Source organism: Euleptes europaea, chromosome 2 (assembly GCF_029931775.1).
Source record: "Euleptes europaea isolate rEulEur1 chromosome 2, rEulEur1.hap1, whole genome shotgun sequence".
In the NCBI taxonomy this organism is placed as follows: domain Eukaryota; kingdom Metazoa; phylum Chordata; class Lepidosauria; order Squamata; family Sphaerodactylidae; genus Euleptes; species Euleptes europaea.
Window position 1 is genome coordinate 140,707,705 of NC_079313.1, and position 22,544 is coordinate 140,730,248.

A 22,544-nucleotide genomic window follows, 5' to 3' on the forward strand; every position below is an offset into this window, starting at 1 on the left:
ATTTATTTATTGACATTATTTAATTATTTATAGCCTGCTTTTCTCACTGGGACTCAAGGTAGATTACCCAGTGAATGTCAATACAATCAACAGTGGATTAGACAGAGGTGCCTGTTGTGGGGAGAGGAAGGGAAGGAGATTGTAAGCCGGTTTGATTCTCCTTTAAAAGGTCAGAGAAAAGTGGCATATAAAAAACCAACTCTTCTTCTTTTGATGGAAGCGAATTGAATCAGCCAGAGAGTGTGAACATGGGAATAAACTGCCTAACCTGGCTTTAACTAGCTATAAACACCCTGCAACATCTCCAGTTCATCTCCTGAATTCATCTCCTGGTTTGTGCTGCTCTCTCTTCCTCTGTCTCACTGGATAAGAGGGAGAACAGAAACTTTGAGGGGAACACTGTTGCTACGGAGGTATGTTGGTTTATTGCCTCTTGCTTTTATGGGCCCACAGCAGCCCCTGCCAGATTATCCACTATGAGGATGTCTTTACATCAGGATCTTGGAAAAGGCTTAAAAGCAGCTTTTCCTCTCTTTTTACATTTTGTAACATCTGCCCTGATGTTCTGGGGAACTCCAAAGCTTGCACATTGCTGTGTGTCACTGGGTTGTCCAAAGAAAAACAGGGATGGTGTTTTGGCCTTTCTGAATGATGCCATTTATTATTTCGGGTAGAAGCCGGGCCTATTGGGCTTAATCCGGCAGCCGAGCAGAGGGTTGGCACATAACATTATGATTCTCACCGGCCAGTGTGATGTATACAATCAACAAGGCCCTTCTGTTTCCTTAGGGAGCGAACAGGCTGGCCCGTACACAAAAGAAGAAAGGGATACAAATCTGACCTCGAAAATGGCAACCTTTAGGAACGGGTGGGGGGGAGCCACTGTTCTTCAAAGGAATCTCATAGGGAGGCAATTGAATTTCTCAGGAAGCAGGGGCTGAACCAAGACAAAGCGTTGCTCAGCCTGGGCAGTTGGCCACCTGCGGGGCTCTCTCTTTCTGCAGGGGCCTGGGGATGGACTGTGCAGCTCTCTTCCGTGTGGCCAGGCCCTCCTGGAGCAGGTGGCCGCCGCACCTGGAGCAGGTGGCTGCTTGTGCCTAGGTGGGAAAGGAGGAGGGCATCCCTCCCAGGGTGGAGCTGCCCAGCTCTGCCTGTGTCCACTTTGATGACCCCCCCTCGCCTTCTCCAGCATCCTTGTTTACAGAGCAGGTTGCTTTCTTCTCCCCAGGAGGCAGCTCCGCTGGAGCCCCCGATCAAAGCCGCTTCCTCCCGGAGCTCTCCTTTCCCGTCTCCTCCCTGCCTCTGACGTTGTGATGTTCAGCACGTACCCTGGAGCCCCCAACTCATTTCCTACGGCCTCCTGAGAAAAGCCCTCTTGGGGCCTCTCGCTGGCCTCTGGAGGGCCGAGCAGTGGCAGAGCGGGGAGGGGGCTTTAAACCTGGCTTGGCCTACAAAGACCGAGGAAGCGGGGCCTTCCCTCTGGTGGCCCCACTGCAGGGTCAGGAGGGCCAAAGGGTGAGCTTTGGAGCTACACAGGATCATTTTTTATGCACAGATGTCCAAAGGGAAAATCCTCATATCTTTTTATTGTCAAAGGAATTTTTCCTTGGCCCCCCTGTGCCGATGACATGTGCAGGGGCTGGTCCTGACCCAGAGAAGTTGAACTTGCCTCAGAACTAATGAAGGAGGAAGATTTAAAGGGAACTTCTGCTTTCATAGAATCATAGAGTTGGAAGGGACCACCAGGGTCATCTATTCCAACCCCATGCTTTAGGTTATGGTTGAGGGGTTCTGGTGACAGGCACACACAGATCCGCAGGGGCCCTGGTTCAGCAGCAGAGTGCTTGGTTTTCGTGCCGAAGGTCCCGCCGTGAATCCCTGGCAGCATCTCCAGTTACGGATGGGGACCTCAGAGACAATGCTGGAAAATTCAGCTAGGAAACACATTTGTTTGATTGACTGATGCATTTTATTTATAGCCTGCCTTTCTCATTGAGACTCAAGGCAGATCACACAATATAAAAAGTCAGAAAAACAACACAAAAAGAAAAAGGTGTAAGACATGACATACCATATAAGCAATGCAGAGAATGGAAATATAAATTATATTATAATTATAAAAGTAGAAGACAATGCAGGTAGAACTGGATAAAAACCTTCCACTCTGCTCTTTGCTTGCAGGGCTGGTTTTCTGCTTGCAGGTAATTATTTTTTTTAACATAAGGGAGTATGTTCAGATGGGATCCTTTGCCTTCAGCCGTTCCAGAACCTCATGTCTCTGCCACCTCTTTCCTATATACGTATGAACCTGAGCAACATGTCACAGTATGAAGAAGAGTTGGTTTTTATATACCTACTTTCTCTACCACTTAAGGGAGACCCGAACCAGCTTACAATCACCTTCCCCTCCCCACCACAGACACCCTGTGAGGTAGGTGGGGCTGAGAGAGCTGTGACTAGCCCAAGGACACCCAGCTGGCTTCATGTGGAGGAATGGGGAAACGAATCCAGTTCACCAGGTTAGCCTCTGCCGCTCATGTGGAGGAGTGGGGAATCAAACCCGGTTCTCCAGATCAGAGTCCACCATTTCAAACCACTGCTTTTAACCGCTACACCACGCCAGGCCAGCAGTGTTGCATGCTAAGCACGGAGTCCAAGTAGTGACCTTGTGATGCAGGAGTTTGCAGATTCTAGGCTGGGCTGTAGCAGGGCAGCCTGATCAACCACAGCTCACCCCAAGCTGCAGCCACAGGCACGGGAGGAGCAAGGTTATCCAGTGGAAAGGGGACCGTTTTTTAGCAAAGCAGCAGAGCAACGGCAGCTGGCAGCCCTAAGCAAATTCAGGGGCGGTGGGTGGTCAAATCCCTTCCTGCTTCTTAAAAACTTGGGCTGTTCATGGGAAGCCTTTTAAATTCTGTTTGTTTAAACTTGGAAAGCCAGCAGGGGCGTGAGCGCTGTTGATCTCACTGCACAAAACATCACATGCCTCCGCATCAGGGAGATCCTGAGGCCAGATGTGTCTGTGGAGGAGCCCTCCAGGGATGGGGAGAGGCACCCTCTCCTCCCCCCTCAGCAGGAGGCTGGCTTTCCAGGAATTGAGGCTTCAGAGGGACACATTCCTCGGGGGAGGGATTGAGACCCCAGCATGCACAGGACATGAAGATATGCCTCTGGGGTGGGGGGCTCTTGGCAGTGGGAGATGTGAGGACCAGAAAGATATTGGTTGAACAGCACTCCTGTCCTTCAAAACTAGATCCACGGGGCAGTGTTATGGGAGCCAGAAAAACAAAGAACATGAGGTGAAGAGGAGAAGACTGAGAGGGGATATGAGAACCATCTTCAAGTGCTTGAAGGGCTGTCATATAGAGGAGGGTGCCGAGTTGTTTTCTGTTGCCCCAGAAGGTCGGACCAGAACCAAAGGAATTGTCGAAGGCTTTCACGGCCATTGGTTCTTGTAGGTTATCTGGGCTGTGTGACCGTGGTCTTTCCTGACGTTTCGCCAGCATCTGTGGCAGGCATCTTCAGAGGAGTAACACTGAAGGACAGTAACACTGAAGGAGAGACACTGTCCTTCAGCGTGACTCCTCTGAAGATGCCTGCCACAGATGCTGGCGAAACGTCAGGAAAGAAAATACCAAGACCACGGTCACACAGCCCGGATAACCTACAAGAACCAGAACCAAAGGGTTAAAATTAAATCAAAAGAGTTTCTGTCTAGACGTTAGGAAGAATTTTCAGCAGTTACAGCAGTTCCTCAGTGGAACAGGCTTCCTCGGGAGGTGGTGGGCTCTCCTTCCCTGGAGGTTTTTTAAGAAGAAGTTAGATGGCCATCTGTCAGCAATGTTGATTCTATGACCTTAAGGAGATGTTGAGAGGGAGGGCATCTTGGCCATCTTCGGGGCATGGGGTAGGAGTCACTGGGGGTGTGGGAGGGAGGTAGTTGTGAATTTCCTGCATTGTGCAGGGGGTTGGACTAGATGACCCTGGTGGTCCCAACTCTGTGATTCTATGAGGCACTCACGTTCTCAGCAACAGCCCTCCTCCTTCGAACTTTGAAACCAGAACGCTGCCTGGGCTTCGCACAGAATAGATGGCCCCAAAGAGTGAGGTAGCCCTCTAGGGCAGGGAAAGGGGTCGTCTGGTATCCCCTCCCCTCCATGCCAGGCCAGAGAAGGGCCCCCGGCCAGCTTCGAGGAGCAGGTGGGAGACATAAGCACCCTGTTCCCTGAGTACTGGTGGTTTTGGGGGCCCAGGATGGAGCTGTGAGGGGCTTGCGAGGGGCTCAGTGGTGGAACCTCTGCTTGGCATGCAGAAGGTCCCAGGTTCAGTCCTTGGCATCTCCAGCTAAAAAGGACCAAGCAGTAGGTGACAATGGAAGGCCTCAGCCTGAGACCCTGGACAGCCACCGGCCATCAGAGGAGTAGATGATACCGACCTTGATGGACTCAGGGTCTGATTCAGCACAAGTGAGGTCCGTCAACGGCCCATCGGCCACCAAGGCTCACCAGCTCTGATCTGTAGACTGCCTTTTTATCACGCCTCCCTTCCAGGGAGCACAGGGCAGCTCATGTGGCTTTGCCGTCCCCATTTCTATTCTCACAACAACCCTGCAGAGTAGGTCGGGCTGATTGGGAGTGATTGGCCCAAAGGCGCCCGCTGAGTGACTTTGGAACCCAGACCTCCTGGACTGAAGTCCCACATGCTGCAACTGCACGTCCTATCCAGAGGCCATCACGCTTACTCTTGAGAAGCCCCAGCTGGGGATTGGTCTTCCGGCGGAGGATCCCAGCCATCAGACGCAGCCCGTGTCACGGGATTCCTACTGCCCTCTTGGAAGGCCCCCCCCAAGGACTGGGGGGAGCAGGCAAAGAGGAGATATCACTCCGTAAAGGCCCCCCTGGATCCAACCAGGGGTCCGACGGCCAGCAAAGTTGCTGCAGAGGCACCTGGTGATTAAGAGCGCAGTGAGGGGTGAGCAGACTGAGATGATGGTGGACAATTTCCCCCTCCCCCTCCCCTAAATAACTTTTCAATTAACTGCTGAAAACAACCCGATTAAAAACCTCAGCAGCCTGACACTTGCTAACAAGCAGACTGTGAACTTTAACAGGAGAGAAAGTATAAGGGGCAGCGTAAGAGCGAAGACGCCGTTTGAGAAAAAAGAAAAGTGGGGGGGGGAAGGCCATCTTCCAGGCTTTCCCGGGGCTATGTACCGTGGTTTTGATGTGGTCCCCTAATTATCGTAGTCCAATCAGACAATGAGGACAAGGAGGCTGGTGTGAGCTTCACGGCTTGTTTTATTGGCCAAGAAGTCATAACCAGGTGATCCAGGACACAGACAATGAGCTCTGCAATCCTGTCCCACCGAGGGAGGGGCAATGCAAGAGGTTTTACAGACATTTGACATTCCAATAACATTCGATGTTAGCTTGTCAATGCAACGTCATTAGTTTCTACAGCACCTGCGTGAGCCTCGCTACATGAATGAATAGAACTCTATTGTTCCCTTGCAGGGTGAAGCGAAACTTAAAGGAGGAATAGGTGGGAGGAAGGCTGTTCCCTTATGTGAGAGGAAAGATTCCAGCCTTTGGCATGTGTGTGTGTGCCTACTTGCTGAAGGAAAGGGGGTGGGGCCACTAACAAGTGGCTTCTGTGGGGATGCGTGTAGCTTGCTTGTCTGAATGTGGTTAGGTCGGCACAACAGTTTCCAGTCAGGCGCCCCAACGCAGTCCGGATCGCTGACCCTAGAACTGTCAGGAGCAGATCCTGGGAATGGTATGCTGTGGTTGTGAGGCGTTGCCAGCGGACCCGTCGGGTTCCAGGATTACAATTGCTGTCCCCCCGGGAGACAGTTCTGCTTCATCGGATGAGGGTGACCGCTGGGAAGCCGCTGCCCTTAATCTGGAGTCACCCCTTGAGCCGCCAAAAAACGGGTGGTGTCTGTGGTAGAGGGAGCGCTGCCGCAGACAACAGCAGGACCTCCTGCAAAACCTCAAGCTCCCTTAATGGTGAGTGCAGTGGAAGAGACGATGTATGTGGATGTACTTTTGCAACATTATAAGAGGGGTCCCCAATTAAGAGTCAAATGGACTCTAATGGAGGGGACAGGCAGATACAGAACATAAGTAGCAAAACGAAGACTGATAACAGGGCACCATGGTAACCACACACACCCAGGAGACCAACAGGGCACTCAGTGCTTCTCAGGCGTGAAGTCTAAACAGAGAACCAGGCGAGACCTTGAACGAGGAACACAACAGCAGCTGCTCACAACCACAGCATACCATTCCCAGGATCTGCTCCTGACAAGAACAACTGAGAGACTGCACTGGTCTGATGGATTGCCCTGGAGCGGGCTCTTTGCCGGACCTGGTGCAGCAGCGGAGGAGGAGGCATAGCGCAAGCGAAAGCAGAGCGAGAGGAAGGACGCCCGACAAGATCGTGCTGGCTAATGTTAGCCGAATTGCTCTTTAATTGGGGAAATTAGCTGAGCAATCGGTAACTATGTATTTTTATAGCGGTATCGCACTCAACTATACCAGAATCCGTTTAATAAGACGTTTGAATAAAGACAGAGACTAGGAGTTCCAAATTAAACAGTGTTTATGTATTCAAGCATTCAAATAGTGCAACACAAACATACAGAGAGACTAGTAAATTAAAGAGAGGAGTACAGAGACATTTGCCAATGTGGCAGGAGATCGTTGACCATATATTTACCGTATCTAGACGAGGTGTAGTCCAATTTCACGTAGGCTAAAAACAGATTGAAAAGGAAGACCGAGATGGGGGCAGGGGTTCCCGTAGACTTGACCAGCAAGGCGGGAGGGAGCGTGGTTAGGTCCGCGAAACCAAACCAACAGAGTAACGGCAAAGGTGCCAGGAAAGACCTAAGGTGACATAATGGGCTAGGGGAATCCCAGTTATACTGTTTTTCTGGGGGCAGGAAGAGGGATTTCACCCCTCCCAGGATTAATCTGTGTCTGCCGGGATGGAGTAGGGAGAATTTGGAAATCTATTCTGATTCCAATGACTTTTGCAAGCGGTGGTGAGCTGGAAGCTTTCTGCTGACAAGATTAGCATTCAGGAACAATGGGAGCGATCTGCGCAAACGTCCTGGGGTCGCTGCAGCTGGGTTGGAGGAATGACTCATCTGAACTGCTGCTGATGGCCCATTAAGCGGTGGATGTTTGCAGGAGGGGGGGTGCTTGACACTGACTACATGACATTCTGCTTCTTATGACATGGCTGCGGCTGGAACAGAGTTTTGTACAGGAACATGGAGTCTCTCTGGCTCACTGGAGATGGCCCTTGCTTCTGTTTCCTAGCTGCTGGCTGCACGGAGCTCGCAAGAGCAGCCGTGTCAGTTTCAAACGGACCACGCAGCGGCCGCCCAGTAGCATTTGGAGCGGGCGCGTGGCTGGGAAGTAGTCATGTGCTTGCATAGCGGGTTGCCAGGTCCAGTCCCGGAGTTTTTAGGCAGGCCCGTATGCTATCACTAAGTCCTGGGCTATGTGGTTTATCGAGTTTCACCCCCCACTCCTGCCGGTTCCAACTTTGATGCTGTTACTCGATTAAAGGATCTAGCTCCGCGCCCCCTTCTCTACAGAAGATCAACGATCACCACTAGGACTGGTTTGAGTAGTACGTCACACAACACTTTCTTTTCTTACTTCCCGCTACCGCGGCCACTGAATTAACTCAGAGCTGCTTTCTTCCAAATACCTTTTGTTTTTCCCTCAAGAACAAGACAAGGCTTTACTGCCACCAAGTGGCTGTGAAAATCTTTTTTTTACTGTCTCCAGTTTCCCCTTTCCCAACCAAAATATTGAGACTGAAATGCCTTGCTCCCCTATAAACAAGAAGACATTGTTGGCAAAATATTGATGAATGTATCTGAATGTTAATGAATTTTACTAAACTAAACCAACTTCCAGTTTTTGAAGGCACTTCAGAGAGACTTTAAAAAGCTGCATTTGAATGAATTGACTTTGATTGCAACTGATTTTTTTCCAATGAATTGATTTAAAAATAGTAAATTGAATGAATTAATTTTGAGTGTAACTGTCAGGCCCGCTTGTTGCTGAGACAGCCAAACTGTGCGTGTTTTGGTTTCACCAGGTGCAGCCCAAGGCCGAGCCTGTTAACTGTCAAATTCCTCTTGCTAACTCTGTGGGAACTGCTCTCGCAGGGGGGGGTTGCCATGGCTGCCACCGCTATCTGATATGACCAATGCTCTTCCATATAGGCCTTAGGCCGTGCCTTTAGTCCTCAATCGTGCCAACTTACCTATAGCTGCTGTAAACCTGTAGACTTTTTCCAATAAATCAACTCTATTTTGGACTCCTCGTCTGTGGATGTTTATGGAATTGTCATGGGACAAGTGCTTACAGTAACTGACTGTATACTGTGTTAAAAGGACTATAATTAGACATATAAATTAAGTGTTTACCTATGTTATAAGTTACAAGTTAAAGTGCATTGTGCAAGGGAAAGGGGTTAAAAAAGATCCAACTGAACTTACTGAACTGTGTTAATCTAATTGTATTTCATAAGTGTTTACAGTAGCATGAAGAAAAGATTCACCAGTTTTGCCTACCGACAGTCTCAAAGAATCAAAGGACAACAACGAAGAAGACCAACATTAGATGTCCTGGAAGATTTTGAGGAAGAAGAGCAAGAGATAGTCATTGGGAAGTTTAAATCCAAAGCAGCAACAACAACAACAGAGAGCCTGGTCATGGCAAAAGAAAGTAGAGATTTCCTTTCACGTACACAAGATATGATCAACGATTTAAAGACATCCCTACAGAAAACGATACAAGACTCAATACTGAATTCAGAACAGAAAGTTCTCCAAAGTATAGCCAAGGTCGAGGAGAAGCTAGAGTTTAACTCTCAAGAAATAATCAAGATAAAACGGAAACAAGAGACTGTTGAGACAACAGTGAGACAACACGATTCAGAACTTCAAGAACATTCCAAATCTATTCAGGATCTTTCAGTCAAAGTAGACTCCCATAAAGTGAAACTTAGAGACAAGAATATTAAATTTCACAGAATTCCAGAACACTTTGGAAAAAACAGCTTAGAAAATGATCTTAAAGCATTTCTTCAAGAGCACTATGAGTTTGATGAAGATGATACAGAATTAGAGTACTGCTACCGAATAAATTCAGCCTTGCTTCCAAGTACCACAAACCAAGAGATATACTTGCAAGATTTGTCCATAAAAGAACCAGAGATTTGCTACTCAGAACATGAAGAGAACCACTGGAGATGGAACGAGATAATAACAAAAGGAAAAATACCCGCATCATGGCAAGAAGCTCATATATCCTTGTTACTAAAAGAAGGAGCTGACCCATACCTTCCACAGGCTTATAGACCAATTTCTCTGCTAAATGTGGATTACAAATTATTTGTTTCTATTTTAACTAAAAGACTTCAAAGGTTTATAACCAAACTAGTACATCCGGATCAAACGGGATTTATTCCCAAAAGACTTACGAGAGATAATGTGAGGCTAGTCCTCAGTGCCATACAACATATAAAGTCGAAATCTATAAAGGCGGCAATGATCTTTCTTGATGCCAAGAAGGTGTTCGATAATGTTTCTTGGGATTTCATATTGAACACTTTAAAACAAGTTGGATGTGGAGACGCTTTCATCAAAACAAATTAACGCTATATATTCTACACAAAAAGCACGACTTTTAATTAATGGAATTCTTTCATCAGAATTTAAAATAGAAAAAGGTACCAGACAAGGATGTCTGCTTACTCCACTGTTATTTGATTTATCAACTGAAGTTTTGGCAAACTATATAAGACTTGATCCAAAAACCAGAGGTCTTCAAAGTGGAAATGAAGAACACAAAATCAAAAGCTACGCAGATGATGTTGTTTTAATCTTTCAAAATCCGAAGGAAACAATTACGCATTTACAACACCACATTAACAAATTTGCCAAATATTCTGGTTATAAGTTAAACAAAAACAAGACGAAGATATTGACATTTAACCTTTCAAAGGAAGAGGAGGTTCCGATCTCCAAAACAACAGGATGTCAAATAACCAAAGACCCGATAAAATATCTTGGCATAAACATTTCGTCCCAAAATAAGATGCTATTTAAAACAAACTATGAAAGTGTCTGGGGACAAATAGAAAAAGATTTAAATAGATGGTCAAAGATGAATATTTCCTGGTTAGGAAGAATATCTACTATCAAGATGAATGTACTTCCAAGACTCAACTTCCTATTCCAATTTTTACCAATAAGCCTAACAGACAAAATGATAGAAGGATGGCAAAGACAGTTATACCATTTTGTTTGGAATGGGAAAAAACCAACAGTAAGATTCAAAGTATTGCAGGATGACAAGAAAAGAGGAGGATTAGCATTACCAAATCTTAAATTTTACTACCATGCGGCATGTCTAACATGGATTACGGACTGGATTAAACAACCAAAGAACAGAAATATTATACTGGAAAGAGTAGATTTACAACGAGGTTTCCATAAGGTGTTATGGAATTTGAAATCCCACACCTAAGCAGGAAAAATATCAGAAGATTGTGATATCAAGCAAGCACTTTTAAATGTTTGGAATAAGTATAAAAAAAGAATAAGTTCTTCTCTGCCACCAATAATGTCCCCAACGGAAGCATATCTAGACGATGTTGTGCCAAATGTGTCTTACATAACATACCAAGAACTGATGAATTCTGAAGGGAAGATCAAAAGTTTTCAAGTTCTCCAAAAAGAATATAAGAATATCAACTGGCTGACTCATCTTCAATTAAGATCCTGTCTTAAACAAGATTGTCTAAAAATCGGAGATATGAGAGATCTAACAGAATTTGAAACCATTATAACCAAGAATAATCAGCACCTTCTGGGAAAAATTTATAAGCTGTTACTGAAATACGATTCAGAAACCGAACAGGTTAAAACTAATATGATAAAATGGATGCAAAACTTTGGCGAAATGATAACTATGGAAACATGGGAAAAACTGTGTACGCAAGAACTAAAATACACAGCAAGTCAGGAAGTAAAAGAAAACTGGTATAAGATGTATTACAGATGGTATATTACCCCCAATATGATTTCCCGTATGGAACAAAAGAACAAGAAAGATGGGGCATGTTGGAAATGCCGGGAGACAGACGGTTCCTTCTTTCATGTTTGGTGAACATGTCCGACTTTACAGGTGTATTGGAAAAAAGATTCGTGGTGAATTACAGACAATGCTCAATTTAAAACTCAGTCTGGACCCAAAAGCTTTTTTGTTAAGTATAACACCATCAGATTTACCAGCGAAATTTAAAGACTTATTCAAATATGCTACAACAGCAGCGAGAGTGGTGCTTGCGAGGAGATGGAGACAAAAGACCTTACCAGAAGTTGATGAATGGAAAGATGTCAGAATATGTAAATATGGCCAAAATGACCTATCTGATGAATCCAGTTGATAAACAATCTGTAGAACAATTCTATGAGAAATGGCTACCATGGCATACTTATATGTCTAAATATTTAGACTTACTTATTCCTTTTTATATGAGTAGATGTTTTCCATATCTATGATTATATTTGACTTACTTATATAATGAGTAATTTTTAGAGGAATGATAGCCACGGTACATTTATTGTGTTACTCTTTTTTACGTTAGCTGCTGTCTTTCATGTTCAAGAATACACTCGATTCGTCGATCTGATTTTTTTTAATAATCCTTTAATCCTGGTTGGATCTGGCAGAAGTGCTGCGGTGGAAGAAGAGCTGCCCTCCATTCCTCAGCACCCGTGGGAATCTGGGGCTCTGTGGGTCAGGCCAGGAGTGCAGTTTGGGGGCAACCATCCGTCCCTTCGCACAAAAGACCCCCCATCCTCCTTCCTCAAAGATCCCCCCTTAACCTCCAAGGGGACAGAGCGCTGGGCTTCCTCTGGCTGTTGCAAGCCAGCCCTGGAATTTGCTCCGCCTCTTGAGTCCCTCTGGAATGTGGGGCCCTCTGGAATCCCATCCCGGCTGCAAAAGTGGCTTGTGGGGCTAAGCTTCCTCTTTGGTGCCAGCTGGAACCAAGGCAACACCACCCTCCCCCAGAAGGGCCCTTGTGAAGCATCTGTCAGGACAGCCCCCTGGCCAGCCCCTCCCCCAGCCAGGGGGTCAGGCTGGACTCCCCGTTCCAAGGGGCCAGCTGCTCCTTCAGGCTGAGCAGAGAGCTGGCATTCCCTCCCTCCAGGCTTCTGCAGGGTCTCCTTGTTGCCACTACAAATGCCCGGCTCCTGAGAGTAAATGAGACACGGCATTCTGTGGCAGGTGGAGTTTCCAAGATGTCTTCAAGGCCAAACCCTTGTAGAATGTCTTACAGTAGTCAAGCCTCAAGGTTACCCTGGCATGGATCCATATGGCCAGATCAAGTCAGGGAGCTCTTCTCTGGGCAAAGGGGATGGAATAAAATATTTTCCCCAGTGTAATTCAATTGCTTCTCCAACAATAATGTTGGGTTCAGTATAACCAGCAGGCTCTTGATTCAGTCAGCAGGGCTGGACCTGGTCAAGTATTTGAAGGGTTGTCATACAGAAGATGGTGCAGAGTTGTTTTTCTGTTGGCCCAGAAAGGCGGACCAGAACTAACGAACTGAAATTAAATAAGAAGAGTTTTCGGCTAAACATTAGGAAGAACTTCCTCAGTTACTAGTAGCAGTAGAAGAAGAAAAAGAAGAGTTGGCTTTTATACCCCAATTTTCTCTACCTTTAAGGAAGAATCAAATTGGTTTACAGTCACCTTCCCTTCCCCTCCCCACAACAGACACCTTGTGAGATAGGTGAGGCTGAGAGAGTTCAGAGAGAACTGTGACTAGCCCAAGGTTACCCAGCCAGCTTCATGCGGAGGAGTGGAGAAACCAAACCTGGTTCACCAGATTAGACTCTGCTACTCATGTGGAGGAGTGGAGAATCAAACCCGGTTCTCCAGATTAGAGTCCACCACTCTTAACCACTATACCTCGCTGGCTCTTAGTTCCTCAGTGGAACAGGCTTCCTCAGGAGGTGGTGGGGTGCAGAGGGTTGGACTAGATGACCCTGGAGGTCCCTTCCCACTCTATGCTTATTATTTATTCATTTATTTATTTATTCAATTTATAACCCGCCCTCCCCGGCCAAAACCAGGCTCAGGGCGGGGAACATCATCAAACATATCAAACATTAACAAGTAATAATTCTAAAATTAAACAATAAAACCCAATTAAAAACCCTTAAAAACGCCAGATGATGCTTAATTTGGCCCATAGTGCCCGGAATAAGCAATAGGTTGCCCCCCCACCAATAATGAGAATAACATAGAACAAGGGGAGGGGAATAGGGAGGCCAGTGAAGTCCTCTCCAGTTCCTCAGGCCTCCCAACCAGAATCACCTCCATCCCCTCCTGGTTCAGTTTCAAGACAGGCTAGAGAGTTTTGGACTTTTTAGTCTAGAAAAGGGTGGGAAAGGTTCATAAAATTGTGCCTGGGGTGGCGAAAGTAGACAGAAAGACTTTTTCTTCCTCTCTCATAGTAACAGAATTTGGGAGGGCACCCAATGAGGGGATGGGCAATAGCTTTCAGGAAACACGGAAATATTTCAATTGTGGGGTTCACTGCCAGTGGCCACCAGCACAGATGGTGCTAGGAGGAGGAGGCGGCACCAGGGGAAGGATTTTAGCGTCTCTGCCCTTTGTTGGCCACCCAGGGCTACCTGGCTGCTGTGTGAAGCAGGGGTGCTGGACCAGACCACCCACCAGCCCAACCCAGCAGGGCTAGTCTTGCTTTTGTCTCTAACGGAAGTTCAGCCCCCAGCCCCCTGAAACAGCCCTGCTCCCCAAACTGTTTGAAATGGATCTAGACTGCACTGATGCCCCCCTGACCATTACCACTTTTGCATGCCAGCACCCATGGTCCAGCTTTTTTTCTTAAGGGGGGGGGTGGAAGCATTTAATTGCCATTTGCAGGACTGCACCACAAAGGTGTATTGAGTGGAGTGGCCAGAAAGGCCCATGCCTGGCAGAGGGAGAAAAGCCCCCCTCTGCATACCGAGGAGGGAATTCCAGGGTCCCAGCCTGAGCAACCCGGTGCCTGCATACTTGCTTGCTCCTGAGTAGTGCAATGGTGAAAGTGCTGGACTAAGACCTGGGAAACCCCCAGTTCAAATCCCCACACGGCAGTGGAAGCTTGGTAGGCGACCCTGACCGATCCACCATCTCAGCCTCACCTATCACACAGGGTTGTCGTGAGGATGAAATGGCTGGGGGTGGGGGGAGAGGCTGGTGAATGCCACCCTGATATGCGTGGAGGAGGGGTGAGGCAAAATGTACTCAGTATATAAATTCTGTGGCCCTGGAAGGCCTGCTTACGCTGCATGTTTGTAATAAAATAAATCAGAATGATACCAGAAGGGGAAGGGCTGTGGTTTATTGGCAGAGCATCTGCTTGGCATGCAGAAGGTCCCAGGTTCAATCCCTGGCATCTCCAGTTTAAAGACTCAGGTAGCAGGTGATGTGAAAGACCCTTAGCCTGAGACCCGGCAGGCCCACTGCCTGCCTGAGTACGCAATACTGACCTTGATGGACTGATGGTCTGGTTCAATATAAGGCAGGTTGAAGTGTGTAGTTTGGGAAGGGCTAGTGGCTCAGTGGTAGAGAAGGGCGTATTGGAGGGAATGTTGCTATGTATATCAAGGAAGGCATAGTGTCTAATAAGCTAGAGACCATAAAAAGGGCAGACTCGTCCACAGAATCCTTATGGGTGACGATTCCAGGCCCCAAAGATGATTTAGAACTGGGGACGTTCTATCGCCCCCCTGACCAAATGGCTCAAGGTGATCTTGAGATGGAGAATGAAATTAGGGAAGCATGTAAAGGTAATGAAGTAGTAATAATGGGAGATTAACTTCCCTTATATTGATTGGATAAATGTATGCTCCAGTCAAGCCAAAGAGATAAAAATTTTAGACATCCTAAATGACTGTGCCCTCGAACAGTTGGTCATAGACCCAACCAGAAGGGAGGCGATCCTGGACTTAATACTCTGTGGTGCTGCCAGTGACTTGGTGCAGGATGTGGATGTAGTTGAGCCAGTTGGCAATAGTGACCACAATGGCATCAAATTTAATTTATATGTAAGTGGGGAAGTGACTGGGAAATCTCACACAATTGCCTTTGACTTTAAAAGAGGGAACTTCTCTAAAATGAGAAAACTGGTAAAGAGGAAGTTGAAAGGAACAGTTAGGAGGGTTAAATCTCTTGAAAAGGCTTGGGGGTTACTCAAGTCCACATTACTAGAGGCTCAGCTAGACTGTATACTGCAGGTCAGGAAAGGTAGTAATAAGTTCAAGAGGGCACCACCACGGCTAACAGGTAAGGTGAAGGAAGCAATTAGAGAAAAAAAGTCTTCCTTCAGAGACTGGAAAGTTTGCCCAAACGAGGCGAACAGAAGCAAACACAAACTTGCACAAAGGAAATGCAAGCAGATAATTAGAGATGCAAAAAAAGATTTTAAGGGGCATATTGCTAAACACATCAAAACAAACAATAAGAAATTCTTTAAGTATATTAGGAGTAGGAAACCAGCTAGGGAAGCAGTTGGACCATTGGATGACAATGGGAGGAAAGGAACTCTAAGGGAGGATAAAGCAATTGCTGAAAAACTAAATGAATTCTTCCCATCTGTCTTCACTGTTGAAGATACAGGGCAGATTCCTTCTCCTGAACAGAGATTTTGGAGAGGGGAGAATGAGGAACTGAGGCAAATAGTGGTAACAAGGCAGGAAGTCTTAGATTGTCTAGACAAACTGCAAACTATCAAGTCACAGGGACCAGACGGTATTCATGCTAGAGTTCTTCAAGAACTCAAATGGGAAATTGCTGAACTTCTAACAAAGATATGTAACATGTCCCTTCGATCAGCCTCTGTACCAGAGGACTGGAGAATGGCCAATGTAACACCCATTTATAAAAAAAGGTTCCAGGGGGGACCCCGGAAATTACAGGCCAGTTAGCTTAACGTCTGTTCTAGGTAAATTGGTGGAAAGCATTATTAGAATTGTCAAGCATATAGAAGGGCAAGGTCTGCTGAGCAAAACCCAACATGGCTTCTGTAAAGGTAGGTCCTGTCTCACTAACCTCCTAGTTTTTTGAAAGCGTCAATAAGCATGTGGACAGGAATGAGCCTGTGGATATTGTGTATTTGGATTTCCAAAAAGCTTTTGCCAAATTCCCCCACCAAAGACTGCTAAGCAAACTTCATAGTCATGGGATAAGAGGACACATCCTCTTATGGATTGAGAGCTGGCTGAAAAATAGAAAGCAGAGAGTAGGAATCAATGGTCAGTTCTCCCAATGGCAGGATGTGAGCAGTGGGGTGCCTCAGGGATCTGTGTTGGGACCGGTGCTTTTCAACCTGTTCATCAATGACCTGCAGTTGGGGTTAAACAGTGAAGTAGCCAAGTTTGCAGATGACACCAAATTATTTAGGGTGGTTAAAACAAAATCGAACTGTGAAGAGCTCCAGAAGGATCTCTGCATACTGGAAGAATGGGCATTAAAATGGCAAATGAGATTCAATGTGAGCAAGTGTAAAGTGATGCATATTGGGGCAAAAAATCCCAACTTCACATATACACTGATGGGATCTGTGCTGGCAGCGACAGACCAAGAAAGGGATCTTGGGGTGGTAGTGGATAGGTTGATGAAGATGTCAACCCAGTGTGCAGCTGCTGTAAAAAAGGCAAATTCCACGCTGGCCATAATTAGACGAGGAATAGAGAATAAAACTGCTGATATCGTACTGCCCTTGTACAAATCTATGGTGAGACCACACTTGGAATACTGTGTACAGTTCTGGTAACCACATCTAAAAAAGGATATTACAGAGCTTGAGAAGGTGCAGAAAAGAGCAACCAAAATGATTAGGGGACTAGAGCAACTGTCCTATGGGGAGCGGTTAGGACGCTTAGGGCTGTTTAGCCTGGAAAGAAGGCGGCTGAGGGGAGACATGATAGAGGTCTATAAAATTATGCATGGTTTGGAGAGAGTGGACAGGGAGAGGTTTTTCTCCCTCTCCCATAATACTGGAACACGGGGTCTTCTGCTAAAGCTGGAGGGTGAGAGATTCAAAACAGATAAAAGGAAATATTTTTTCACACAACGCATAGTTAAATTGTGAAACTCCCTGCCCCAGGTTGTAGTGATGGCTGCCAACTTGGAAGGCTTTAAGAGGGGAGTGGACATATTCATGGAGGAACTGGGTATTCATGGCTATTAGTTAAAATGGATACTAGTCATGCTGCATACCTATTCTCTCTCGTATCAGAGGAGCCTGCCTATTATTTTGGGTGCGGTGGAACACAGGCAGGATGGTGCTGCTGCAATTGACTTGTTTGTGGGCTTCCTAGAGGCCCCTGGTTGGCCACTGTGTGAACAGACTGCTGGACTTGATGGGCCTTGGTCTGATCCAGCAGAGCCTTTCTTATGTTCTTATCTACTTGGCATGTGGAAGGTCCCAGGTTCAATCCCCAAATATCCGTGTGTTTTTTTTAAAAAAAAGGTAGCAGGTGATATGAGAGACCCTTCAGATCCATCAAGACCTTGGAGAGCCGCTGCCAGCCTGAGTAGACAATGCTGACCTTGATGGACCAAGGATCTGATTCAGTAGAAGGCAGCTTCATGTGTCCAAGTTTCCAGGGCTGTTGTCAGCTTCCATCAAAGGGAAACTCCTCCACTTGCCTTCTCATTTTAGCCTCTTAGGCATGGTTTGGACCAGGCTGAGAACACCCTAAAACCTGATGACCACCAGACTTTGGATCTTTCGGTGGGCCAGGCCAAACCACTCCCAGCGACATCTCTGCCATCGGGCAACGTGCAAACGCAGCTTGCATGCCACGGCAGAGCCAACCAGGCAGCTGGAGGGAAGGACCACAGCTGAGCCGAGAGAGGCTCTGGTCAGAGAGATGAAAGGCTTCCCAACTCGAAATAGCCGGCTGGAGTGACTCACTTGGGGTTTTCTCTCTGCAGGCAGGACAGGCTGGGCCTCCCCACAACCACCGAGGACAGCGCAGGGCCAGACCCAACGCACTTGGCAGGACACACACACCAACGGAAAGAACGGCTCACTGTTCCTTTTTGGGGTTGGGTGGGCTGTTACTTTAATGCACTTATAGGGTTGAGAGAGGATCCCTCCCCCCAGCTGTTTCTCCAGTCCAAATTTCCCTCCCCGCCAGTTTCTCTCACTATCTCCTTTCTCAGAGAGAAATCGGCTTCAAATGCTTTTTGCAACCAGCCCTTGGAGAAACAGCTAGCAACCTGCTCCCCCCTAAACATACACACTACCATAATCAAATTCAAAGCCCACCCCCCCCCACACACACACACTAGTTTTTTTTTTTTTAAGAATTGGTTTTTATATGCCGGTTCTCTCTACCTTTTAAGGAGAATCAAACCGACTTACAATCACCTTCCCTTCCCCCAAAAGGCACCTTGTGAGGTAGGTGGGGCTGAGAGAGTTCGGAGAGAACAGTGACTGGCCCAAGGTCACCCAGCAGGCTGCATGTGGAGTGGGGAAACCAATGTGGTTCACCAGAGTAGTCTGCCACTCACGTGGAGGAGTAGGGAATCAAACCCTGTTCTCCAGGTTAGTCTGCTGCTCATGAGGAGGAGTGGCGAATTAAACCTGGTTGCACCGCTCTTAACCACTACCCCATGCTGGCTCTCAGGGGAAAAAGATCCCTAAGATCATAAAGCTTGGCTAATAAGATGAAGGTCCTGCAGAGCTGCATTAAGAGATCTCAAGATGCCGTTTTAAAGAAGGGAAGAACTGCCTCCGACCACCGTGTGAGGAGGAGAGTGAGGAGTGGGGGGTGCCCCCCGCTTGAGCCTGACGAGCAGAACAGGAGCGGGAGTGCCCACCGACCCAGCCTGCGGGCAGGTAGGTGGAGGGCGCTGCAAGAGGCCTGTCTCGCAAGCAGGCGAGGAGGCCCTCTTGTATTGTAACAGCTCCCAGATAAGACCTGCTTTTGCGTTGATCCAGCTCTGCCCACTGCTGCCTCCATTTGCAGTTTTTAATATAAGCCTACCAGCTTAAGGGCTGTATTCCCAAAGGGAACCTCCACAGCCAGAGGCAGTTAGCCTCTGCATACCACTGCTAGGACACAGCACCAGGGGAAGGCTGTATCGGCCTCTGTGCCCTGTTTGCCACTGGCCCTCTGGGACAACTGACCAGCAGCTGTCATAAAGCAGGAGGCTCAGCTAGAGGGATCTCTGCTCTGACCCAGCAGGGCCTTTCTGGTGTTTACCTCTCGCCTCTCACGCAAAAAAGCGTGGGCTGGAGTCAGCTCCGCCCTGCCACTAAACTCTGCTTTGACGTCGCTGAAAGGGCCGGTCTTCAAATAGCTGACATTCGGTGGCATCCTTCGGTCCTCAAGAGCCCCCCCCCCTTCCAGAGTGGCTGGCTGGGGAGCATGAAAGCTTTGCCGGGGACGGAGAGGGCTACTCGCCAGGCGTCACGGCTGACCATGGTATGACGCATTAGGACACCCGTGATGTCCTGAGCGCTCTGGGTTTCGAAGACTTAGAAGTGTCCATTGCTTGCGACAGCCTCGGTCAGCATTTCCAAAATACAGGCTGTGGTCTTCCGGAGGTCACGCGGTCCCCGTCTGGAGGAGCTAATCTCGCCTGCTGGAACTGTTTATGCCAACGGAGTTGCAACATCCGAGCATGTTTCTCTGCGAAAATTTCATGAACTTTTAGCTCAAAAGAGGAAGTGGAATAAAGGAGGAGGAGAGAGAGCCTGAAATCATGCCAAAGAGCCTGCTGTATTTCATCCATGCTTGTTCCTTAAAACCTACTAACTATATGCTTGTGTGTGTGTATGTGTGTGTGTGAGTGCCGTTATAATAATAACCACCACAATAAAGGACGCGATGCTACAGGTCCTTTTTAATTGTTATTATTACGCAGCAGCATAATCCTGTCCATGGATCCGCCCCCTTTTTTGGTGGATTAAAGGCTGGCGACTGAGGTCACCGGAGCCGCCTGGCGGCCTCCCAGGTCCCGGCCTGGCCGGCTCCCCCCAAAGGGAGACCTGTGGCTCAGGGTGCAGCTGGGTGGCAAACGTCTGCAGCAGCTGCCCCAGCCTCGAGCCAGGTGCCTCTTGGCACATCCGCAAGGCGGGCACAACCTGGGCAGGGGGCTTTTCAATCGTGGAACCACCACAAGAGGGGGGAGGAAACAAATTAAACGCAACCAAAATGTTGAATCCAAACTGAAAAGGCTGAGCTAGAAAATACGAGAAGTACAAATATCTAACTTTTAGTAGGATGCGCAGTAAAGCTAAACACGTAAGGCCCAAACGGGTTTGGCCCTTCTTGGGTCCTACTGTGGTCATTGCACGATTGTGCCTCGAATGTGCACAGGGGTTTCACGTATTCACCGAGTGCGAAGACCTCGCCTGGGATACAGAGGCCAGATGTTTTGAACGGTTCTGCGCGCCACATTCAAATTTAGAGGTTTGTAATTGTGGAGTTTTCCAGCTCAGCCTTTTGGGGGTGGCTGTTCCCCATCGCAGCCGGGGAAAGATGCCCGCCACCCACCCACCCCCTTTTGCTGGCCAGGGTGGACAAGAGGGCTCCGGGGCATGTGCAGAGGGGCTTGTGGGGGGGGAGGAGGGAGGGGCCCCTGGTCCTCTCTCTCTCTCTCTCTCTCTCTCTCTCCCCCCCCCAGCCGCCCAGCCCGGCCCAAGCCCGCCCCCTGCAGGCCGGAGCCTGCTGAGCAGACACCACTAGCCCCCCCTCCCCTCAGCCCCCTGGCCTAGCGACGCCTGCGCAGAGCGCGGGGGGCGGGGCGCGGCCGGCGCCTGCGCACTGCTCGCCGCGGGTCCCGGCTACAAGATGGCGGCGGCGGCTGCCAGGGTGAGGCGGCCCCGGGATGGCGGCGGGGGGCGCGGCGGCACCCCCACACCCCTCCGCGCCCCGGCCACGCGCCCAGGTGAGCGCGCACCGCCGCCCCACAGACCCCCCCCCTCCCGAGGCGGGGCGGACGCCCAGCGGAGGGCAGGGCAGGGCGGCTGCGGCGGCGGGAAGCCAGAGGGAGGGGGGCCGCCGCCGCCATCTTGGGCCGCGCGCTCCCGCCGCCGCCGCCGCCGCGCGCGCGCCCCGGGCCAACCCCTGTTCGCCCCCCCCCCGCTGTCGGCTTGTGTCCCCCCCCCCCCCACGAAGCTGCCTTCGGCTGACTCAGACCCCCCCCACCCCCACCCCCCGGGCCCATCAACGGCAGGATCGTCTCCTCAGAGCGGCAGCGGCTGCCCCGGGCCTCAGGCCTTGAAGGGCCTTCCCCGTCACCCCCTCGGACTGGCGCTGCTGCCGGGGATGGAACCGGGGACCTCCTGGGCGCCCCGCAGAGGCCACACGGTCCCTCCCCCCCCTCTGGCTCCAGGACCCCACGGGCGCCGCAGCTCCCCGGCACGGCCCTGGCTGCCCACTGGAGAAGCGCGCCCTGGCTCACGGAAGCCCAGTGGGCACAACGCGGGGAGTTCCCCCGTTATCTCCCCCCCCCCTCCCCGTGACCTCGCTCCCCTGCTGGTCCCCCTGCGACCAGGCACGGGACCTTTCCCTTTCCGTTTTGCCTGCTGGTGTCCACAATCAGCTGGCCTTCGGTGGTGTTGCCATGAGGACGTCCCAGTAGCCCTGGTCTGACTGATCAGGCCGCTGGTCGGACTGGTCCAGCACCCTTCCATGACGCGGGGGGGGGGGGGCGGCAAGAAACAGGGCCCAGAGGCTATTCCCACAGTGTCGCCTCCTAGCCCTTGCAGGGAAAGGTTTGCGGCCTCTGAACGCGGGGCTTCCTTTTCGCCACTGCGGCTGGCGGCCTTGGATGGGCTGACTCCTCCGTGCACCTGTCGCTTTAAAGCCGCAAAAACTCTCTACTCAGTAGAAAGGAAGCAAAGGACAGACGATAAGGGCCCATACCTATCCCAGGAGACACAGGAGACGCCATCCCAGGAGACACAGCCCCACTCATTCAGCAAACGCCTGGGACGGGAAAGCCGACAGGAACAGGCTGCGAGATCGCATAAGGGGGGGGGGCGACCTGTGTGGAGGAAGTGGCCGCATGAGCTGACCCTCCCAGGGAATGGTGACATGTGGGAAACAGCATCACTGATCGCAGGGAGAGGGTGTACACGTGGCCACTTCCTCAGCTCGGCTGCACCCTTCAAGCAGGGGAGGGGCCGGGGTTCAGTTTGTAGAGCCTCTGCTCGGCATGCGGAAGGTCCCAGGTTCAACCCCCAGCATCTCCAGTTAAAGGGACCGGGAAATCAGGTGATGGGAAAGACCTTTGCCTGAGACCCTGGAGAGCTGCTGCCATTCTGAGTAGACAATACTGACTTTGATGGACCCAGGCTCTGGTTCAGTATAAGGCAGCTTCATGTGTTCATGTCTACTGGACTCGAATCTAGCTGTTCCCACAATGTATATGGAAGGGACTGTGTCTCAGTGGTAGAGCCTCTGATTG

At 49.3% G+C, this 22,544-nt stretch overlaps 1 protein-coding gene across 1 annotated transcript in view; it reads left to right on the top strand.

Moving 5' to 3' along the window:
• Nucleotides 1-22,107, top strand: part of LOC130473431 (collagen alpha-1(I) chain-like) — a 30,119-nt gene extending 8,012 nt beyond the window's left edge. The window contains exons 4-6 of the mRNA XM_056844952.1: nucleotides 19,478-19,552; nucleotides 20,835-21,020; nucleotides 22,010-22,107. Coding sequence (XP_056700930.1) covers nucleotides 19,478-19,552; nucleotides 20,835-21,020; nucleotides 22,010-22,107 — 359 coding nt within the window. The remainder of the gene's footprint in view (nucleotides 1-19,477; nucleotides 19,553-20,834; nucleotides 21,021-22,009) is intronic.
• Nucleotides 22,108-22,544: the final 437 nt, after the last annotated feature.